Below are 22,170 nucleotides of genomic sequence, written 5' to 3'. Positions count from 1 at the left end.
TAGCTAGAAGAACACCTGCCAGCTCAGAGCCCTTTACTGAAGACCCAGCCTCAGTGAAATCAGACTCTGCACTATTCCTCCTCAAGCCTGAGCAGCTAATGAAGGGATCAGCATCTGGCTACTTCAGCAAGCACTAGTTGCCCTTTTAGAGCACTCAGAGTTCCTGCATTCCAAGCCTGAAAAGAAAAGGCATGGGAGACAGGGAAAAAAGAGAGCCAAGCTTCATACCTGATTGGGATCATCCCTATCATGATGAGCGGGAAGATCATCTTCATGTAGGGCAAGGGTGACATGCCAAACCCACAGAGGATGAGGAGCTGCAGCACCTGCAAGCCTGTGAAGTAGTGGATCTTCCTCTGGGGCACCCTGCGGATGTAGTGTGTCGGAGGATAGGCAGTCTGGGAAGAGAAGCAATCCCACGTTAGAGGGGCAGCACCTTGGACTTGTGGCTGCGGAGCGTGGCAGAGGCTTCTGAATGAGGGGCTTAAGGAAATCAGTTCACACACACAGAGCCCTGGACAGGTTCAACAGCTGGATGTGGGATCTGTAGGGTTAAAGTGCCTTACACTCCAGCAGTGGCAGCGGCACACAGGGGATGACAGCACTAGAAACCTGGAGATGACACGATACACCACACGGCTAAGATGACCTTTGGGAGCATCTGGAGTGCAATAGAACATCTTGGTAAGTACTGCAACGAGATCCCTAAGCAGGATTAGCAGGGCTGTGCAGCACTACCTGAAGTGCCTGTGGGGATGTGCAGAGGGGTGCTGGCAAGCAGGTGTGCTCAGGTGCTGCTACCGCTGGATGGTTTCTCCTCATTGTTTTACAGCCCTCTGGCCTTTGCCGATCAGATTCCACGCTCACCCCATGGGGTTCCAGCTCTTGGCTCGACCCCAGGAGGGTAAGACCAGGAGATTAGATCAGGGAGGTGTGGGAAGAGGCTGTACTGAGACTGCAGTGATCTTCAACTCATTCAAGCTATTCCCTTTTGAGCAAGCATGTGTGGGGGAGCAGAAGTGCCATGAATAAGCTAAATGCCACTCATGGCTGCCTTTGACAGGTGCCTGCTCGCCTCTGAGCAGTCTTTGACTCACTGTCTATACATCAATGAAGAGTGTGAGCGCCTGTCTCCTGGCACCAGCACAGCTTCAATGGATTTCAGATTGTGTCATGACTCATTAAAGGGTTTCCAGCAAAAGGGAGACCTCCATGTTTGGGGATACTTTTTTCCATACCAAGGCTTGGAAAATTCCACACAGGATTTGTACTAAACCCAGAAGTAATATTCCACATCCAACAGGAGCGACTCAACCCTCACTGAAAAACTGACATGACAAATGCAATCTCAAGGATGGAATACCAGAGATCAAAGTAGATTAGCAGAGATGCAGAGCCAATGTTGAGCTCATTAAGCCCTTGACCCTCTCTGCATAAGAGAAGGTGAGCTGGAGGCTCGCTCTGGCTCCTGGGTGCTGCCCACGCTGCAAACTGACACCCCTTCCCAGCACTTGTAATAGAGAGGGTTTGAAAACATCCTCCAGATTTGTTTCCATCCCACATCAGAAGGGTTTCAATAATCCAAGCTATTGCATGCTGTCTTTAAAAACCCTACCACATGGTTTTTCCACACAGCTCAGAATCAAAGTGGCAAAATGCAGCAAGACTTTTACCTGCCGTGAGGCTCTGCTGGGGAAGGGAAAGATTAGCGGTGACACTAAGTGTGTGCTGGTGAGTGTTTGAGCAGCAGCCCCTAAATGTGTGGCATCACAGCAGCAGGGTCTAAAGCTCATGAGCACCCTATGTTCAGTGAGCAATTCTTAGACTGAATATTGAAGGATCATACCTGAGACCTTGCTCAGACCAAGAAAGTTCAGATGCCTTTGTGGCAAGGGAAGGTAGAACGCAACTGACACTCCACTGTAGCCCCTGGCACCATTTCACAGAGTCATAAAATGGTTTAGGTTGGAAGGCAGCTTAAAGATCATCCAGTTCCAACCTCTCTGCCATGGGCAGGGACACCTTTCACTAGCCCAGGTTGCTCAAGGTCTCATCCACCCTGGCCTTGAACACACTTTCAGGGATGGGGCACCCACAACTTCTCTGGACAAGCTGTGTCAGTCTCACCAGCCTTGCAGCAACAAATTTCTCTTCAAGGAGTTTGCTGCTGAGGCTGTGAATACGATTTCCTTCTGTGTGCCAGCAGGCTGTGTACCTGTTCTTTGAGCAGGAGAGCCACCCTTTCAAAGAGCTGGTTCCCATCAATGGAGGTCAATGCGATGTAGAGGAAGAGGCCATAGAGGACTGGCTTTGGGATCCACTGAAGAGGGAAAGGAAGGAGCAGGAGCGAGAGACCAACCAAGAAGTTTGCCACTAGACTTGTCAGCCGGGTCTCCTTCACACTCACAATCCTGCAAGCAAGAAAACAGGGATTAGGGGAGTAGGATAAAGTCCCAGGATCCATGTGAGCTTACTGCTGGGGCTCACCGCTCTGTATGGGCACGGGACACGTGCCACTCGGAAAGGGAAACTCTTCTCCACAGCACTGAGATCAGCACTTCTGGCCCCGCGCTGACACTGAGAAGGCAGAGCTCTGCTGGCTCCAGGCCAAGCACTTAATCCACAGCTCAAACACAGCCACTGGAAAAATGCCAAATTCCCCTGCTGCAAAAGCTCCACAGATCCTATCCTGAACTCAGCTGCCCCTTACACTAATTCTGTTTAGCACATTACAGAGGAAAAAAAAACACCTCCAAAGCCCAGGCAAGACTCCTCTTCCTGGGCAGTACCTTTCTTGCTTTACCCAGTGCATATGCAATTGGCTTCCATCCAGGAGAAGACTCCCTGACTCCTACAGGATCTAATGAACTCATGGGGAATAGCAGCCTGCATGCTCCTGCCTGAGAGCCACCATTGCTGCTGTACATGGAGCACATCTTGTTTGTGTGCAAGGGAATGCTGAGAGCACTACACAGAGAGCTAGAAACAGGATTCTGCTGTGGAGAACAGCAGTTGTGCTGAAAACTGCTTATTACCATGCAAAACATGTAATTAATGCAAATTTTCCAGAGCTGACAGACTACAGACTGTTTGGTTTTTGATGGGAGGGGAAAAAAGATTGACATGAAAGCATGCAGCACAATTCAGAGCCTACATGGGGGCTGGAAGGAAGTTGCTTTGTTTTCTTTTCTCTTCAACTAAACCTGTGAGAATCTCCTAGGATGAAAAAACAACTTGCCAGAAACAACAAGAGGAAAGAAACCTCTCATTTTCCAGAGCACTTATACATACAGAAAGAGAACATTCCTAATGCTATTGAGAAGATAAATCCAGCTAGTGATGGATAAGGTAGTGAGGAATTCCCACCATCAAGAGCAATTCTTGTTCCCACACTCTTCAGGTGTCCTCTAGTGGCCTCATTCCCTGGGTGTGAGACCTCATGTTCTGAGTTAATCCTGTACACAAAACACTCAAGACTAACCCAAGAGCCAGCTACAAGATCACAGAATGGTTTGGAGGGACCGTAAAGATCCTCTAGTCCCAACCCAAGGTCTATCAAAACACATTTCCCTCTGGTCTATTTGCACTGCTGGGACTTGATAATCCTTTCTGCCCTGCAGAAGATTGTTTCCCAGTGAATTCCCTCAATATTAACCTTTTGAGAGTCTTCCTCACAAGTGTCATAGTATCATAGAATCAGTCAGGGTTGGAAGGGAGCACAAGGATCATCTAGTTCCAACCCCCCTGCCATGGGCAGGGGCACCCCACACTAGATCAGCCTGCCCAGAGCCTCATCCAGCCTGGGCTTAAACACCTTCAGGGATGGGGCCCCAACCACCTCCCTGGACAACCCATTCCAGGGCTTCACCACTCTCATGGTGAAGAACTTCCTCCTCACCTCCAGCCTGAATCTCCCCACCTCCAGCTTCATTCCATTCCCCCTAGACCTATCACTACCTGAGAGCCTGAGAAGTCCTTCCCCAGCCTTCCTGTAGGCCCCCTTCAGATACTGGAGGGCCACAATTAGGTCACCTGGGAGCCTTCTCTTCTCCAGACTGAACAGCCCCAACTCCTTCACTAAGCTCCCCTGGATTCGTCACCGTGGAAGCTACAGAGGAAGCACTTCTGCTGTTTCAGGCATCTAACCCACTGCTGGGGATGTTCATGGTCTGAAAGCATTAGCCTGGGCACACACAAGTCTGCAGGTTCCTTTCAAGTGAAGTTAAGCAAACCGAAGTGCTTTGGATCAAAGTTCAACATGAAGCCACTACATTTCTATCAGGTGTAAGCCTGCAAGCAGAGAACAGCTCAGAGTAACAGCCCTTGGGTGAGAGATTTTTGAAGTTCAAGAGCTTTTCTGCTGTGATTTCTTGATGCAGCAATCAGAGCACTGAAGTGTTTGATCACCTACAAGAGGTACTGCAGCTACCACTGCCACTTAGAATGGTTTGGGTTGGAAGGGACTTCAAAGATCATCTAGTTCCCACGCTCCTGCTACAGGCAGGGACACCTTCCACCAGTTCAGGTTGCTCTAAGCTCCATCCAACCTGGCCTTGAACACTTTGAGGGATGGAGCATCCAGGTGGGCAACCTCAGCACTCTGACAGTAAAGGCCACCTTTCTGCCATTGAGTCTGCAGCTACCCTCTTTCAGGTTGTTCAAGTAGCTTGGAATTTCTTATCAGAACACAGAGAGAATTGCTCATGATAGACCAAGCAGGAAATCTCTACAGCTGAAGCTTCCAGCCTCAAATCACTCTTCTGCTGATTCTAGCACCTCATTTCCATCACACTCACATTAAGTCAACAGAACCAACTCTGCCATTTGCACGTGTCCAGTATCTGGTTTGGCCCTTGAGGAAATGGCTCCAGAAAGTCTGTGCTGCAATGGAAATGAAGTCATAGAGATCAAAGAGCATAATCCAGACTCATTTCCCCACAACTCTTCACATCTGGGATTAGCCATTCCTGACCTCCTCTGTATGAGCAGTGAGAGCCCTGCTTGCAGACTGCATATGAAACTCAAATGGTTACTCTACAGGGGAGAAGAAAACTGTGCTTTTGTTTGACAGATCTTTATACTTGTTTATATCATCATCCTCACTGAGACCTCTGATTTGAGCACAAAAAGGAACCTGCCAAGGGAGCCAGCGCTGAAAGAGCTCCTGATTTTCTAATTGTGCTTCAGGAGGTTTCTTTTTCAGCAGAGCTGGCTATGAGAGGAAGAAAAGAAAAAGAGATGACAACATTGCCCAGAGCCTCCTGTTTATAGCTCAGTGCTTTGCAGAGAACAAAAAGCTCCAGTCCCAAAAGGGAGCTGAAATAAGGAGGCAATCCTCGCTCCCTTTCTCACTCCCAGCCTCCACCTCAAAGCACTCAGTTACAGACACCAGTCTGCAGCAAAGGAAGAGCTGTGCTGGGAGGGCACATGCTTGGTGAGGCCAGCTTGTCCCTTAGCCCTCTGCAGAATCAAGATAGTTGGTGGGAAGACAGAAAAAAGGGCCACCAAGTATTAAACTGATGACAGGAAACATAAGGTAGAGGCTTGGTACATGGCTTTTCAACATGTAAAGTCTGCATCTCAGAGAAACTGAGCACAGGTACCCCAGAGCAGATCACAGAGCTGCAGAGTTGGAAGGGACTTCTGGAGATCACCCAGTCCAACACCCCTGCTAAAGCAGGGCACCCACAGCAGCTTGCCCAGGATTGCATCCAGGAAAGTTTAAGTCTCTCCAGAGAAGGAGACTCTACAACTTCTCTGGGCAGCCTGCTCCAGGGCTCCAGCACCCTTACACCAAAGTATTTTATCCTCATGGTCAGATGGAGCCTCCTGGGTACCAGTTTGTGCCCACTGCCCTTTGTTCTGCCATTGGGCACCACTGACAAGAGTCTGGCTCCATCCTCTTGACCAATTGATTGCTATTGACCAGCATTGATCAGATCCCCTCTGGGGTTGCTCTTCTGCAGGCTCAACAGCCCCAGGGCTCTCAGCCTTTCCTCCTCCCAGAGATGCTCCAGGCCCCTCAGCAGCTTTGTAGCCTCCACTGGACTCTCTCCTGTAGTTCCCTGTCTCTCAAACTGGGAAGCCCAGAACTGGACCCAGTACTCCAGATGTGGCCTCCATAGGGTAAAGCAGAGGGGGAGAAGAACCTCTCTCAATCTGCTGGCCACACTTTTCTTAATGCACCCCAGGAGACCATTGGTTGGCTCACAGTTAACTTGTCCACCAGCCCTCTGAGGTCTCCATGGAGGTGCTTTCAAGCAGGTCAGCCTACTGGGCACCATGCTCATGGATGAAAACCCTACAGATCTCAAACTAGAAAGTTGGTTTGCAGTAGGTTCAGCATTTAACCAAGATAAATATCTGTATCTAGTTGTGGGAGCAACTCACCCCCACACATACTAACGGGAATATGAGCCCAAGGGACTCCTAGGGCTCCTAGGAAAGGTAAAAGGATTGCAGGGAGCAGCAGGAATTAGCAATTTCCAGGTGTGGAAGCTGAGATCTGTCCATCACTGACTCAAAAAGCTGCTGTGTCAGGTTGGGCTGGGCCAGCTGGCACCAAGAACAGCACAAAAGTGAGACTGAAATGAAAACACAGACTTACTCCATCCCTCAAAGTAAATGACCACTTAGCCTCACTTTTGGTAAGTGGCAACTCTGAAAATGGAAACCAAGACAGGATAATTAAAACTAATGGCATGTGAGTGGAAATTACCACTTGAGGTAAAAGCACTCAGCTGTAACACACTGAGATCAAACAGACCAGATAATCTCTGCTCTGCAGCAGGCTTCATGAGAAATTAGCTTTTAAATTATTATTTTAAATAAGTCTCTGAAAAGAGAGTGCTGGACAACACAGAGCAGCAAAAACCTCCTTTCAGACAGAATGGTGGGAGCTGGGCAGAGCTTCACAGCCAGTTCTGCTGAAGCCAGGAGAATTCAGCATGCAGCCTGCCTTCCTGACACACGCTGGGTGATGCTATGGGAGCTCTGCAAGAAAGAAATGCTGCATTTTTCCTGCCCTTTGTAATAACCACCATTCCTTTCAGGCAATGAGTGAGAATGGAGTTTCTGTGGTGAAGATGTCTGGAAAGATCTGGCCAAAGCATCTTTGCTCTGGAATGCTGCAGGCTCCGCCGCCTGCCAGAGCATCACTTTGTGGCTTGCTCGCTCTGGTGAAGGAGCAAGAAGTGGGGTCACAGAGCAAGCTGGTTGAGGTGGCTTCATCTGGAGCATCTGCCCTCCACCTTCATATCTTATGGGTCTCTTGAGGGAACACCTTATTGCTGTCTACAATTACCTGAAGGGAGGTTGTTGTGACTCGAGTGTTGGTCTCTTCTCCCAAACAACCAGTGACAGAAGAGAGGGAATGGCCTCAAACTGCACCAGGGGAGGTTTAGGCTGCACATTAGGAAAACCCTTTTTCACTGAAAGGGTTGTCAGACACTGGAACAGGCAGGGAGGTGGTTAAGTCCCCTTCCCTGGAAGGATTTAAAAGCTGTGTGGATGTGGTGCTTGGTCACATGGCTTAGTGCTGGACTCGGGGGAGTAGAGTTAATGGATGGACTCACTCTTCATAGTATCATAGGATCAGTCAAGGTTGGAAGGGACCACAAGGATCATCTAGTTCCAACCTCCCTGCCATGGGCAGGGACACCCCACACTAGATCAGGCTGGCCAGAGCCTCATCCAGCCTGGCCTTAAACACCTCCAGGGATGGGGCCTCAACCACCTGGAGGTGGTTAAATCTTAAAGGTCTTTTCCAGCCTAAACAATTCTATGATTCAGGACAATAGCTAACTCCCCAAATATGTAACCCACAGTACCCAAAGGCTTAGGAAACCACAAATAACCCCAAAGACCTGCAAGACAGCTGTGAGGTTGCTACTCACGTCTCATAGATGTGTCCATTTTCCACCCTCTCTTCCACATACGCCAGGGCACGGACGTGCATCGGGGAGTGAGGGAAGGCAGCATGGATCCAGGGGAGGCCGAAGACAGACAGCCCTGTGTTAATCAGGGCAACAAGCAGGAGGTCCCAGTGATAAGCTGTGCCCTTCACCAGCCTGAAAAGAGATTTTCCACATCAGTTACACCTGCTGTGGGTTGCCCCTCTGAACCTGAGCTCAAATGCTATGCACCAAGTGCACCTCCATGCACAGAGCCATTTCACTCTCCTCCTGCTTTGCAGCCCGTGTTACCCGAGCACAAAAGGTAAGGACATTTGATAGTTTGCTCCCAGAGCAGCCATCTCCTGGAAAACACAGTGCTGAGCAGAAAAGCAGCCTACTGAAATAACAGCCCAGGAACCTTTCAGCAGTGTTTAGCCACTCTATTCACTGCAAGGCTCTCTTCAATCACATCTATCTGCTAGCAGAGGCCATGTGAGAAGTGCTTAGAAACCTGGGCACGGGCTGCCAAACTGCTGCCACTGAACTTTCCCACTCATCTTGCTTCTAACCTGATCTCCCTCCTTCCCCACGGGCAGAACATGTGCTCAGTGTGCTGCAGTAATCCCCTAATTATGTAATTTGCTACTGCATGATAAGAAAATAGGCCATGAATTCATTAAACTTCCCTGGTAGTCAGCTCAGGAGATAAGCTCTTCACTTTGGTGACTGCTGGGCAGCCTCTCCATTTGGTTTGTCAGGGGAGGGAGAAGCTGGCAGCCTTCACCAAGCAAAGTGGCCACCTTGACTTTGCAAGGACAGCACAGGGAGCAGCTGCTCACACTGACCTTGCATCTAGCTTAACCTTGCCATTTTCTGAATGTACCTATCTGCTACCAACTGCTCAGATACTCTGAGAGAGGCTGAGAAAAAAGGCTGGAGAAGGGTTCAGCTCTTGGACTTAAGATATCCAGCTTAAAGGTCTACAGCTGCATCTCTGCCCAGTCATTGGTGCAGACAGCAGTTGGCAACTTCACACAGTGTAAGGGAGCAACTGAATTACTCCCCAGGCACTATGAGCTGCAAAGGGAGCACTATTTAGGTGTCTCAATACCACCCAAGGAAGCCCTGTTCAATACCTAAGCAGAGACTGGGATCCATCCAAGATGCTGTAGGATGTGAGGTATGTGGAGCTAGCAGGCATGCCCCAGCATGTGAAGATCTATATAGGTAGCATCTATCTCCAAGAGCAGCAGAAGTCTTGGGTGGAGTTGATTTTTGTAACAAATCCTCATTTCATAAACCTCACCTCCACTCACTGAGGCCAGAGGGTGACTAAGTCAGGTAGATGCCCACAATGCAATGGCTCTGAAGCTGGAAGGTGCTGGCAGGAAGGGTGGGATTTCAAATGCATTTCCTGTGTTGGCTCACACTGGGGAAGCACAGCCCCTGCCCATGTGCTGCCTTCTCAGAGCAAAGGCATCTCCAGCATCCCCAGGGTTATGGTTTGATTGTCCAGCCTGCCCTTCACAAAGGCGTTTTTTTGTGTACAAAGGCCAACATACACCTGCTTGGATCAATGGATTGGCTCTGCTAGATCAACAGAAAGAGCTTAGGATAAGGCATCTAGGTTTTGTCACACTAGCCCACCAGCCCAGGTTCCTTGGACCATCACTTAAGCTTGGACATCAGAAAGACTTCCTAATTCCACCACCCTCATAGTAAAGAGGCAACAGGCTGCCCAGGGAGGTGATGGAGATGTTGAAGGTTTGATAGGTCTCTGAGCAAGCTGCTCCAGTTGCAGATGTCCCTGCTGACTGCAGCGGAGTTGGACTGGACAAGCTTTAAAGGTCCCTTCCAACCCAAACCAGTCTGTGATTCTAAGCTTGCTTTGGTTTATTCTTGAAAGCACATAGAGAAGGGTAAGACATTTGGTAAGACACCAAACAGCAGATTCCTCAGTTGCTTGGGATAGCCAATGGTATTTTTATTCTCTGGTGGTACCACTCTGCTGGTGTCAAGTCCTAGTTTTTCCATCTCCAAACACTGACACCTGAGCAGCACAACCTCAGCCCCATACTGGGGCATCATGATAAACACTATGAACAACTCCAAAGGCTACTTTACATTCCTCAGAGACACTCTAGTGACAACACACTCAAAGTTTACCAGAAGCTGCTCTTAGGAAGGAGAGCCCCACTTGCATTGCAGATTTATGCAATGCTCTACTTTAAGGGGTATAATAAAGATAAAAGTGGAGAGGGGGGAGGGGAATCCTGTGGTCAAAGAAAGCCAAATTAGAATAACTGAATTTCAGCTTGTCTTCTTTCCCCTAATTCAATGTCACTCCAGCTAGAAGGTGCAGAATGCTAATGTGTGTTATGCAAGGAGAGAACCCTCCCACGCCTGACATTAGCAACAAATCCTCCGAGACGTGGTAGTTTCCCTGGGAGAAAAAAAAGGCAGCAAGAATGGATGTGTATGGCTCATCTGCCTGCAGCTGGCACAAAAAGAGGGGATATTTTAACAGTGCAACATCTTGCCTTGAGTTTACACATAAATCAGACCTATCAGACATGCTGTTGGACTTGACTTCCACCTTTCCAGTTGGAGACTAATGGCTCCAGACAGCTCGGTGCTGATGCTCAGCTGCAGCACATCGTGCTGTGACATTTACACGGGTCACTGACTGCTCTTCAGCAAATCCCAGTACTGCAAGGGCTGGGCAAGTGGCCACACCTCTCAGACACCCCCTAAATACCTGGAGATACAGCCACAGACCTCAAGCCATATAAGATGCCTACATAACATTCACAGTATCACAGAATGTTAGGGGTTGGAAGGGACCTCGAAAGCTCATCCAGTCCAACCCCCCTGCCAGAGCAGGGTCACCCAGGGCAGGTCACCCAGGAATGTACCCAGGCAGGTTTTGCATGTCTCCAGAGAAGGAGGTTCACAACCTCTCTGGGCAGCCTGTTCCAGCACCTTCACTGTGACAAAGTTTTCCCTTCTGTTCCTGTGAAACCTCCTCTGCTCCAGTTTGCCCCCCAGTGCTGCTTGTCCTGTCACTGGACACCCCTGAGTAGGGCCTGGCTCTGTCCTCCTGACACTGCCCTGCACATCTGTATCAACAGGAATGAGGGCACCTCTTAGGCTCCTCTCCAAGCTCAAGAGCCCAAACTTCCTCAGCCTGTCCTCACAGGGAGATGTTCCACTCCCTTAATCATCTTTGTGGCTCTGCACTGGTCTCTTTCAAGCAGTTCACTAAGCTCCTTCTTGAACTGAGGGGCCCAGAACTGGGCACAATATTCCAGATGTGACCTTACTGGGGCAATATAGAGGGGAAAGAGAACCTCTCTCAACCTACCAATCACACCCCTTCTAATACCATTCACAGATGAGCAGAGCAAATAAAACACCAGGCTGAGGTGATGATCTCATGGATGCTTTGCATTTTTGACTCACCACCACAGAATTTAGTTTAGGGGATGGTGAAGAGTTAAGCAGTAGAGCTTCCCTTTACCTGTGACAACAGAAGTTCTGAAGACCATGTCCTGAACACCCCTCCTGATGTTCAGACAAAGTCATGCTGAAGAGAGGCTTGAGGATGCCCCTCTAAGGAGGAAGAGCAGCACCACAAGCATTACCTGTTCTCTGGGGCGTTCGTGAGCGACGCGACGATGTTCTGCTCTATGAAGAAGAGCATCGACAGGAGGAACCCCAGCCCCATGGCGCTCATCACTGACCCAATGGAGAGGGACTGGACTGGGGCCAGAACAAACAAGCTCTCAGATGGGTTGTAGTTAAATTTGGACACTGGAAAGAGGAGAGCAATGATGTTAGAAGGCACCTTCTTGTCCAGCCATCAGCATGGACTCACGTAATGTTTTACTCACACCACAAACTATGGGGAGCCAACGTGGCAAACCAGGCACTATGTCTGGCATGCAAGCAGCAGAAAGCCACAGAAGGCAGGCTCATCTGCCTGGGGTGGTTTAGTTGTTTCCCTTCATCCCCTTAGAACTTGGCTGCCATCCTGCCTTGACAGATTACTGCTAGTCCTAGTGAGGCATTACATATTATTTGAGCAAGACAAAAGAGGGAAAACTTGGTTTTGAGAGAGGCGAGGTGCTGTTAGATTGGGAATCTCAGTTCCTACCCAGCACTCACCCCTCCTGCTCAGCTCAGCAGCTGACAGAGGCAGCCTAAAACTTCCTCATATCCAACAAGCTGCGCAAGGCATTTGAGCATAAAATGCTCCCTGCTTCCCTGCCATTGGAAGAAATCCATGGCTGGGGATAAACCACCCATGGCCACACATCATTTCGGGATCCAACTGGATGGAATGGCCATCACAATAAAAACACAACAAGCCATTTCTTATTTGCTCCCATACATTTCCTCACATCACCCGCTCACGTCACCACAGGACAATGCAATTCCTGTCCCCATTATCACTTCCTGATATGGAAAAGCTGATCTATCTGGCCAATGAATGGGGTCTCATTTTTAGATTTCCTTGTGTAACTTAGAACTGCCCAGATGCTCTGCACCATTTCACCTAAATGAGGAAAACGTCAACTGGAGACAAAGAGGACAGGCTGGGATCATCAACTCCACGTCTGTACGACTGGCAACAACCCTTCCTGCCTGCTAATTACTCTGCCCTTTGTTCTTTGCCAGAAATTGTTGATGGTCTTTATTGTAAGAGATACATTAAGTTGCACTGAGATAGAACAGTTTGTCTAGAGAGCGGACTCCAGGCAGCCTCGTTTGATCGGGGGGCTGAGTGAATTCAACCTAATGCTGAGGAAATCTGAGCTCTTGGGCACACAGGGTTTGCCCAGGATTTGTCTTTTTCCTAACTCCTCAGTGTTCCAGAGAACAAAACCAGAACTTACTTTCAATTTCCTTGAAGATATAGGAACCCACAAGAGAGAAAGTCAGCACGGAGATGGGTAAGGCACAGTCGGACAGGATTTCACGCACTCTGGCGTGCAAGTAGGGGCTGCAAGGCAAAGACAAGGACATTTCCATCAACACCACGCTGTGGAGGGACCACCACTCAGTTCAGCTACTAGCAATGCTTTAACAAGTGAAAATTCAGCCCAATCCTGCAATTCTAAAGAGGCACTTGGAGTGAAGAATGAGTCTTCAACTCAGCCTTAAATCCACTGGGATCTGTAGTCTTCGAGGGTTGATGAATGTATAAGCAAAACCCACGAAGAAACAAGAAACTAAGATGTGAGCTAAAAGAAAGTCCTCCAAGCACCAACTTGTGTCTCATCTCCACTTTACTTTGCTTACTTGAGCATTTCAACTTGAAGGGCAATGAGTGAAACTCAAATCAGAGATGGGTGTTTGACTCCCAGGAGCACACTGAAGGAATGTCCCCAACAGACCTTCCAGCACCTCCAGGGATTCTTGCCCACCACATCATAGAATCAATAAGGTTGGAAAAGACCTCAAAGATCATCAAGTCCAACCTGACACCCAACACCTCCTGACTACTAAACCATGGCACCAAGTGCCACGTCCAATCCCCTCTTGAACACCTCCAGGGAGGGTGACTCCACCACCCATGATCTATGTGGTTCACCAAAGCTTTCTGAACAGTCACTTGTGACATCAACCCAAATCCAGAAAGGCATCACCCAGTGACTGGATATTTTGTTCTGCTGCTAACATTTTCCATGGGGAGGCAGCCAAATCCATCTCAGCCACCACCACCAGTGGAAGAGTTCCACCTGGTTTTACTGGGTTGCAAAAAAAAACAAACCCAAGGTCTAAACCCATGAGCAGTTCCTGACAGCTAACAAGCAGCAGTCTGAGCTGCAAGCCACTCACCTTTTCTTGAACTGATAGAGCGTGTGGCCCAGCCAGAGGGTACCCAGCATCAGCATGAGGCTAAGGACGGCAGTTTCACGCCCATAATGCACATCATGTGTGCCTGTTTGATTCTCCAGGGACATGGATCTGCCGACAGAGGAGTTCATCAAGAAGGTGGTGTTGATGCCGAGGCTTGGGATGGCGTCGGCTCGCGCCTTCTCCAGGTAGCCATCTCCTGCTCGCCCCTGGTAGTAGTATTTCTTAAAAACTGTGCAAACAGCCCACAGGCAAAGCATTAGGACAGGGCTGAGACAACCAAAGCAAAGCAAATCAAGGGCTCCTTTCTCTCTTGACCATGCAGTAGTAATGTTGTGCTTCACCTTGTTTATAGCTCTGCCCCTCAGCCCAGGGAGAAAGGGGGAGAGCTGCTTCTCTTCGACCCAGTGCTTCACAAACCCAGGATTCACTTCCTCAATTTAAAAATCAAGCTCTTTTAAAGCAACACATCTGAACTGTAAGGATTCCCAAGGCTTATTTCTGTGTTTTGTTTCCAGCACTGGAATCGCTGCTCTTCACAACTTCTCTGGGCAAGCCATTCCAGTGCCACACCGCCCTCACAGTAAAGAGCTTCTTCCTAACGTCTATAAGGGAAGAAACTTCAACTTCACTCTTGCATGTTAGTTAAAGCAGGAAGAACATGCCAAGGTGGCAGGTGGAGGCCTTCAGCCTGCACCACAGACTTGCTCTAAAATACTTGATCCTGCAGATTTCTAGTTTGTTTATCTAGCAGAGCTAAGTGAATCTCTTTGCCCATACTCAGAGAGAGCAAAGCAGGTGGTGGCCTCACTGAAACAGAGCCCTTCAAGCCAAATGCATGCTCAAATTCCCTCCAACAACACAAACTTGCTTTGTTTGCTCCAGCAGGTTCACTGCCATTTCCTGCAGAGTGCAGATGTCAAGATCAAACAAACACAGCTTTGGTGGCTGGGCTACATGGCAAAAACAAAGTGTCACCAGGACAGCCTGAGTGCACATGGCTTGACTCCTCTGTGCAGCATCACATCCCTCCCTCCTACTTTCCTGCACGAGTAGCTTGCAAAAAGTCAAGGCTATGAACAGATGAGGAAACACAACTGAGCAAGAGCAGTGTGTCCCCTGGCACTAGGGAAGCCCAAAGCTGGATAGTCACTTGGTTCCTGTTTCTGGGGGAAGTTCTAAGTGGCTGGACAGAGAACAGCAGCTTTAGGAGCATGCTGGCACGCGCTGCAGTCCCTGTGTTGCCATCAAATAAAAGAGGCCTCAGAGCTCACAGAAGCACGGGCAAACTCAGCCCATCTTTCAACTCCCCACCAGGCACCTTTAGCAGTGTGGAAAAGAAACAGGTCCAGATGCACTGCCTTTAAACTGGACACTTTTTTCTTCTGGCCAGGACAGATCAGAAGGGACTTTCACAGCAACATGAATATGGTTCCTCCATTTGTGAAGACATGGTCTGTATCTCAGTTAACTGAGCCTCTGCACACCCAGGTAAACTGCTGACACAGGGATGCTTCAGTCACACTTTTTTTCCCTGCCCTGAAAACCCTGAATGAAGCTGGAGCAAGCAAACATGATGCATATTTGCAGCTATGTATCCCCCTCTGACAACTAATCAAACTAGAGACCTGAACCAAGGAAACCACTGTTGCAAGGCTTACCTTTAATAATGCCTTTGAAGGCATCAAGCACAAACGTGATGGATATAAAAAGTGCAATTATTTCTTCTGTTGACCTGTGGAGAAATCCCAGGAATTAATACAGCCATTACCAGAGTCTGCATTCAACCCCAAAGGGGAAAAAAAATCAGCAGATCCATGCATTCAACATGAACATATCCCAGTTTTATCACAGTATCACCAAGGTTGGAAGAGACCTCAAGGATCATTGAGTCCAACCTGTCACCACAGACCTCATGACCAGACCATGGCACCAAGTGCCATGTCCAGTCCCCTCTTGAACACCTTTTAGTGAGACTCCAAGCCAGGAAACAAAACCCAGTGCATTTTTAAAGGCTTCTTTCGGGTTGGAACAATAAGCTGATCTGATACCAGCCTCATCTCACAAAAATCCATTCCGTGGCAAGTTGGTAATTAAGGAGCTTGTGGAATGTATAATTTTTCCATTTGCTGGATAATTGGATCAAAATAGGACTTCTTGAAAAATAGCTACCTTTTAAAGAGCTTCATCAGAAGGCTGAAATTAAAGAGGGAGTACATCACAAGGAAGAAACTGTTCCACAGTCCAATCCAGGCATAGAAAGCGCTGAAATCCAAGTTGTAGTCATCACAGATTCCTCGGATGACTGCAAAACCAAAAGCATTCACATGGCAGATTAAGCTCCTGTCATTACCACCCTGTGACTCCCATCTGCCTGATGACAAAAACAACCAATTTCAAGACTTCAGCACAATGCACTTACGGCAGGCATCACTAAACCCCTGTTCTTATGCTCCTGGTTCAGCCTGAACTGTTCCCACTGTCCCCATCCTCCTTCTCCAGTAGAAATGGGGAGAAGCATGTGGAAGAATGTTCTCCCACATTGCTCATAGCATCTTTCCAGGTATCAAGGCCACAAAAGTCAGCCCCTGGCATTTGTTCTGGCTGACATTTTGGGTTGCTGTTGAGCATAGCATCTCACTCATGCTTTGCACTATATTTACTGAGTTAGTCCAGTGTGGACTAAACTTAAACCTTCCAAACCAGTGACAGCTCATCTGTAGACACAGAGTTTGCTCCTTCACACCCCAGCTCAGTAACATCAGCTGTAACTGGAAAGTTACTGACCAGACCTTAACAGACCAAAAAAACCAACCAAAACACCCTCCAACACCACAAAATCCCAACCCCCTTTTTGTCTCAGGCTCTTGGCCTCAGATTGGTTCCATGCAGCCACACCATCAGCTGAAGGTGGTTTCCTCCTTGCAGCAGACAAAATGCTGCTTCTCACAAGATCTGGTAAGATGATTCTTTTAGGAACCAACTAAGCCTGAATCAAATCCCTCTCCCTCAGGCAGCAGAAGCAGTCCTTCAGTATTTATTAAACCAATACAACTAACACTAAGCTAAAGGTTCTTGTACCCATCCCAGTCCCATCAGTGCCACCACTTACCATTAATGTACAGCGCCAAAGGGGCTGTAGTCAGGAGAACAACCAGAGGCTGTCCTGAGAAGAGTGCATAAAGCAGCCCTCCAATGCACTGGCCAACAATTGTCTTCTGCACATCTGCAAGGAATCAAGAAAGGGGTTTTTAACCAACACCTCCCTGACTAAGGAGTATCTAGAGGCCACAGAAGCCAAGCACTACCAAGTAAGAACAATACTTAGGAGATCTGGAGGTGCAACTTGATGAAAGCAGGGTGCATCTGGGGTGCACTCAGAAGAATGTGACCAGCAGGTCAAGGGAAGCTCTCCTTCCCCTCTACTCTGCCCTAGTGAGACCACAGCTGGAGTACTGTGTCCAGTTCTGGGCTCCCCAGTTCAGGAGGGACAGGGCTATACCAGAGAGTCCAACAGAGACTATGAGAGTGAGTAAGGGACTGGAACATCTGCCTGACAAGGACAGGCTGAGAGACCTGGGGCTCTTCAGTCTGGAGAGGGGATCTTATTAATGTTTACAAATATCTGAAGAGTGGGTGTCAAGAAGGTGCCAGTCTCTTTTCAGTGGTGCCCTGAGATAGGACAAGGGACAACAAAAACTGGAGCCCAGGAGGTTCCATCTGAACATGAAGAGAAACTTCTTTCCTGTAAGGGTGCTGGAGGCAGCTGCACAGACAAGTTGTAGAGTCTCCTCTGAAGACTTTCAAGACCCATCTGGATGTGTTCCTGTGTGACCTGTCCTAGGGTGTTGGATTTCATCTCCAGAGGTCCCTTCTAACCTTTACCTCTGATTTTATGACAGCAAGAAGTGGTCCTCCACCAGCTAACTTGTACCAGCAAGTTTCCAGATATTGAACTGTGGTAGTTGGGTGTGGGGGTGGGGGGCTTCATTGCTTGGTTTGGGGGGTTTCCTGTTGTTATATTTTAGGGTTTGTTTTAGCATAAAACATAACCAGAAAACAGAACAAGACTACAAGCTCTGACTCCCATCAGCTACTACCAGTGCGAACTGTTTCAGGGCCACAGCTGGGATAGAGAAAAGCATCATCCAGTGGTTTGGGGATTAGTGGCAATGCAATTGGGACTGAAAGCACAGAAGTTTGGAACAGAAAAAATGTGCAGATAACTGCACAGATACCAAGTGAGCAGCATCTAAAAATACAGCAGAGTCTCTCTGTATCAGCCCAAGACAGACCACAATATTCAAAGCCTTCAGAGAGAAATCATGAACACAACTAGCAGAGCCCTCAGCAGTGTTCTACTCCTCAAATAAAGAACCATTCAGTTTTGCTGTGAGCAGAGCTGCCCAGTCTGAACACATGGGAGCCTGCCACAGACACACCAAACCCATCACTTACCAATAGCTCCTCGTGTGTTCTCGTCGTTGAGCGACCCAAAGGCAATGGATGGAAGCAGGCAGGCAAAATACAGAAAGATCATAGTTGTGATGTATTTCCCTATAGCTTTGTTGTTCCCAATAACACCTGGAGCAAGCCAAAAGAAAAGGCATGTTAGCACTGCCCTCTGGTAGAGCACTGCAACCCTCCAGCTGCCAGCCATGTCTACCATTAATAGCTTTAATGCTGAAAGGCAGAAGGAGAAACTCAGTCCAGCCTTGAAACACTTTCTGCTGCACCACTTTCTGGGACCAGAACTAGAAGCACCAACATGCCACCAGATTGCTTCAACAGACGTTTCTGGCCTCATCAAAACAAGAAATACTGGAAAGCTTTTGTTAAGTTTTGTCAGAAGCTTGGGAGAAGATCAAAGCAGAAGCCATTTGTTGAGGGTTTATCAACCCCACCTCACCCCCTGCCTTTTTAATATCCATTTAATAGGGATTCTGGACTGTACTCCTAATGAGCTCTACAATGATCATTCATCTTTGTAACTCATGGTGCTTTGAGCAGGAAAAAGTGAGGCACTTCATTTTTCCCTGAGCAGAAGTCTGAGGTTGTAGACTTGATGCAGTAACACACTGTGCTGAGCCCCTTAGTGCTAGCAGATTGTCCTGGCCTGAGCTGGAATAGAACCAATTCTGCTCAGGGATTTGACTTCTCAGCTCAGGCTCTGCTCACTGAGGCACTTTCTGTAGCTCAGGGCAGGGCTGCACAGCCAGCAGCTGCTCCTAGCAGGGAGAAGCTGATGGGGAGAGCTCCTGCCAAGGGCTGGGCGGCAGAAAGGCTCTGGCTGAGACTTGCTCCTGGGCACACCAAGGGCACTGCCACATCTTGTGTGCTACCTTGGGGTGCAGGAAGCCAGAGGTGGCACCTGCAGGGAGGAGTGGACAACAGGACAGGTGACCCTCAGCTGACCAAGGGATTGCAGCCCATGGATGGCATCTTCAGGAGAAAGCTGAGGGATCACCTCTCTTCTTCAAAGGCTGATGTCGCTGGAGGACTCTGTTCCTTCTGCCTTTGATCCCAATCCACATGTTCCTGAACCCAGTACCAGAATCCAGCTCCTGAATCGAGTTCCTATCTACCACCATGTCCAGTGTGGGACTTCCCTTGTGTCATCAGTGATGATGGTGACTAATTGCCATCAGGAGTTTGGGTTCAATGTTAGTTTTATACATACTAGCATAGATTTTGTGGTTTTATTAAAGGAGTTGCAGCTTCCCACCCCATCAATCTGTCTCCCTTATTCCCTTTGGGAAGGGAGAGGTGTTCCATAGAGAGCCTCTGGCACTCTGTTAGTGGCCACCCCAGCCTTGACCCTTGACACAGACTTACAAAAACAACCAGCACAAGAGGTCAGGAATGCCTGCATTAAGAGGTTTGCTTTAAAATCCACCCAAACAAAAGAGCCCTTTGTAGAGAATGGCTCCTTTCTTTTCCATCCACTCACCCCCTCTCATCTCCATCGGAAAAAACACACCAAGCCAAAACAACAGCAGCCAGAAAGAGAATTAAATTGTCATAATGTGAATTTAAGGGCCTCTGAAGTTGCTTCCCTTCCCTTTCCTGTTTTCAGGCTCATGTCCATCCCCAGTGGGATCACATCAGAGGAGAAAGGACGAGAGATGACAACAGCTGATATTGTTTGAGGAGACTATAACCTGTTCCACAGAACAGCCTCTTCAGAGAGGCTGCACCAGAGGATCTTGTCAAAGGGAACCTTGAAACAGCTTTCAACCTGCAAATGTCACCATTCTTGACAGTGCTCCTGCAGTAAGTCACTTGCACAAGCGTGGAGTTGCTCAGTTTAGCTTTCTGGAAGCCTCCTGAGCATTGAGCTCCCAGACAGGCATCTGCCCCTAAGCTCCCAAACAGCTGTCTGAGGCTTTGCTAGCATCAGCACCTTGCTGAAGGAGCTAAGATCCAACGAGCTGAATCAGAGAAGGGAGGGTCTGCAGTAGAGGATGCTGGTGCAACACAAAGTCTGGACATTGCCACAACAGGCTGGGATGAAAAAGACCAACAGAAATTACTTAGTGACTGCGGGCTCTTATCTCCCACCTCTTTTCTGCAGCATTTGCAGTGCAGAGATAAGGACAAGCAGAGGAGGCAAAACTCAGAAATCAAAGACCATGTGTAATGACCAAAACCCCAAATAAAATCAAAGCCATGTGAGTGAAGGACACCTTCTGATGGTTCCTGCTCAGACACAACACGACCTTAATGCTCACATAAAAAGGATGGGGGCTAAAACTTGACAAGAGACATCTTGAGCATGCAAATAGGAGCCTGACCTTGCAGGAGTCATAAGACCAGCTGTTTCAGGGCAGATTCCTTTCCATTTATTGTGAAGATTCAGAAACCACAGACCACATTCCTGGCAATCAAAGGGCCAGAAATTTACTTCTTGGAGATGAAACTCTCTCATATGATCTCCAGTCCAACAGCTGCAGGCTCCTGCATCACACTCCCAAGTGATTGAGATATTTAGAGAGAAAGGAAAGACTTGGCAGGGCAAACACACACTGGGCTGAGCAGAAGGTTTGTAAGCAAAGAGGGTCACATCCTTGTTCAGAGGACTCTACACCTCTTCAGGATACCACATTTTGGATGAAGAAGTCTTTCCAAGACAAAAGATCGGAGGGAACAGTGCCTGAAAGCTTTCATAAGGTGACAGACAACCAGGACAAGAGAAGTATATTAAAACCAAACTAACAAAAGGCTCAGTAGCTGAGCAGAAAGAAGGAAGCACATAAGAGATAAGTTGCCTTGCAAGAAGCCTTTCAGGTGGGTAAACCACAGCATCTATGACCGGGTAGAAGGAAGGAAGAAGCCTTGAAGATGACCACAAAACCCTTCAGTTTCCAGTTCAGTCCTTGCAAGGCAAGCCCCAGGAGTCCTTTCTGATCATGGAGGTCCTTATTTCACATCATGGCTTCCAGAAAGAAGTAATAGGTTTAGCCCATAATCAGCCAGAGACCCAAGGAGCAAAAGAACCTCTTGTGGTGGGCAGCAAAACATCACTTCATGACAGAGAAAACAGCTACATCAGATGAAACATTTCCTTTCCCAGCCAGCACTGATCACTAATTGCAGCTCAAATCCTCAGCTACCACCACCTCTCTGTACAGATTCACCTGGAACAAGCACTAAAACCCAGCATTAACCACCATTTACCTCTTTGAAGTCAACACCTGGCCAAACAATTTCAGGGTCTATTTGCAAGCCAGGGACTGACATCACCTCATTTACAGGAAGGGGGCCTGCATTCTGCTGGCATTTCATCTGCAGCAGGCTCATCAAGCCATTGAAAGATGTGTCACTGCAACTGCACAAGGGACATTTGTGGCAGCAAATCAGCCCTGGGTCCAGCTGTGAAATGTGAGTAGCTGACTATTAGAGAAGCCATCCCTTGGCATTAAGGTACTGCAATGGGAAGCAACTGCCTTCAGCAAGGTGACAGATCTGCTTGCTTGCTTGAATTTCTGACCTGCCCTTAGCTTTAGAAACAAGTTTTGGAGAAGTGCAGCACCTTGCTTGCTATGCTGTGACCAGGAGACCCACAGACTGCAACTAGACCTCCTTAAGTCCACTAACTGTGCATCTACTGAATCAAAAATCAAGACAGATGGACAGCTGATGAAATGCCTGACTATTAATTTTCTTTCCCAAGTCTCTGGAATATTCAAAGCCAAACAAGTTTAATGGCACTGACCTGCAGCACAGCAGCAAGGATGTGGTATTAAAGCCCTGATTAAAAAGAAAAAGAAAGCAAGATTGCCTTTCAGTGGTAGAAAACACACAGTAAGGAAATCTGTTCTCAGGCTTTGAGCCACCAAAACTCAGAGCATTACAAACTTCTGCTAATGCCCTCAAGTTGGGCTTTCACTTATGTTAGTAGCTGCTGGGCTCT

The 22,170-nt window shown here is 48.2% G+C and overlaps 1 protein-coding gene across 5 annotated transcripts in view; it reads right to left on the bottom strand.

Annotated features, from left to right (window-relative positions):
• SLC4A11 (solute carrier family 4 member 11) overlaps positions 1-22,170 on the bottom strand; it is a 132,101-nt gene that overhangs the window by 5,257 nt on the left and 104,674 nt on the right. For all 5 annotated transcript variants that reach the window (XM_068149438.1, XM_068149441.1, XM_068149439.1 and 2 more), the window contains exons 10-19: positions 18,216-18,341; positions 16,870-16,983; positions 15,930-16,062; positions 15,419-15,492; positions 13,740-13,989; positions 12,794-12,900; positions 11,540-11,708; positions 7,896-8,069; positions 2,216-2,411; positions 229-398 (exon numbers count right to left, since the gene is read on the bottom strand). In XM_068149438.1, coding sequence (XP_068005539.1) covers positions 229-398; positions 2,216-2,411; positions 7,896-8,069; positions 11,540-11,708; positions 12,794-12,900; positions 13,740-13,989; positions 15,419-15,492; positions 15,930-16,062; positions 16,870-16,983; positions 18,216-18,341 — 1,513 coding nt within the window. The remainder of the gene's footprint in view (positions 1-228; positions 399-2,215; positions 2,412-7,895; positions 8,070-11,539; positions 11,709-12,793; positions 12,901-13,739; positions 13,990-15,418; positions 15,493-15,929; positions 16,063-16,869; positions 16,984-18,215; positions 18,342-22,170) is intronic.

Source organism: Melanerpes formicivorus, unplaced genomic scaffold, assembly GCF_026170545.1.
Source record: "Melanerpes formicivorus ecotype bairdi unplaced genomic scaffold, bMelFor1.0.p_v2 SCAF_18, whole genome shotgun sequence".
NCBI lineage: Eukaryota > Metazoa > Chordata > Aves > Piciformes > Picidae > Melanerpes > Melanerpes formicivorus.
Note: the sequence above shows the minus strand (reverse complement) of the source record. Positions and strands in the feature narration are given on the sequence as shown.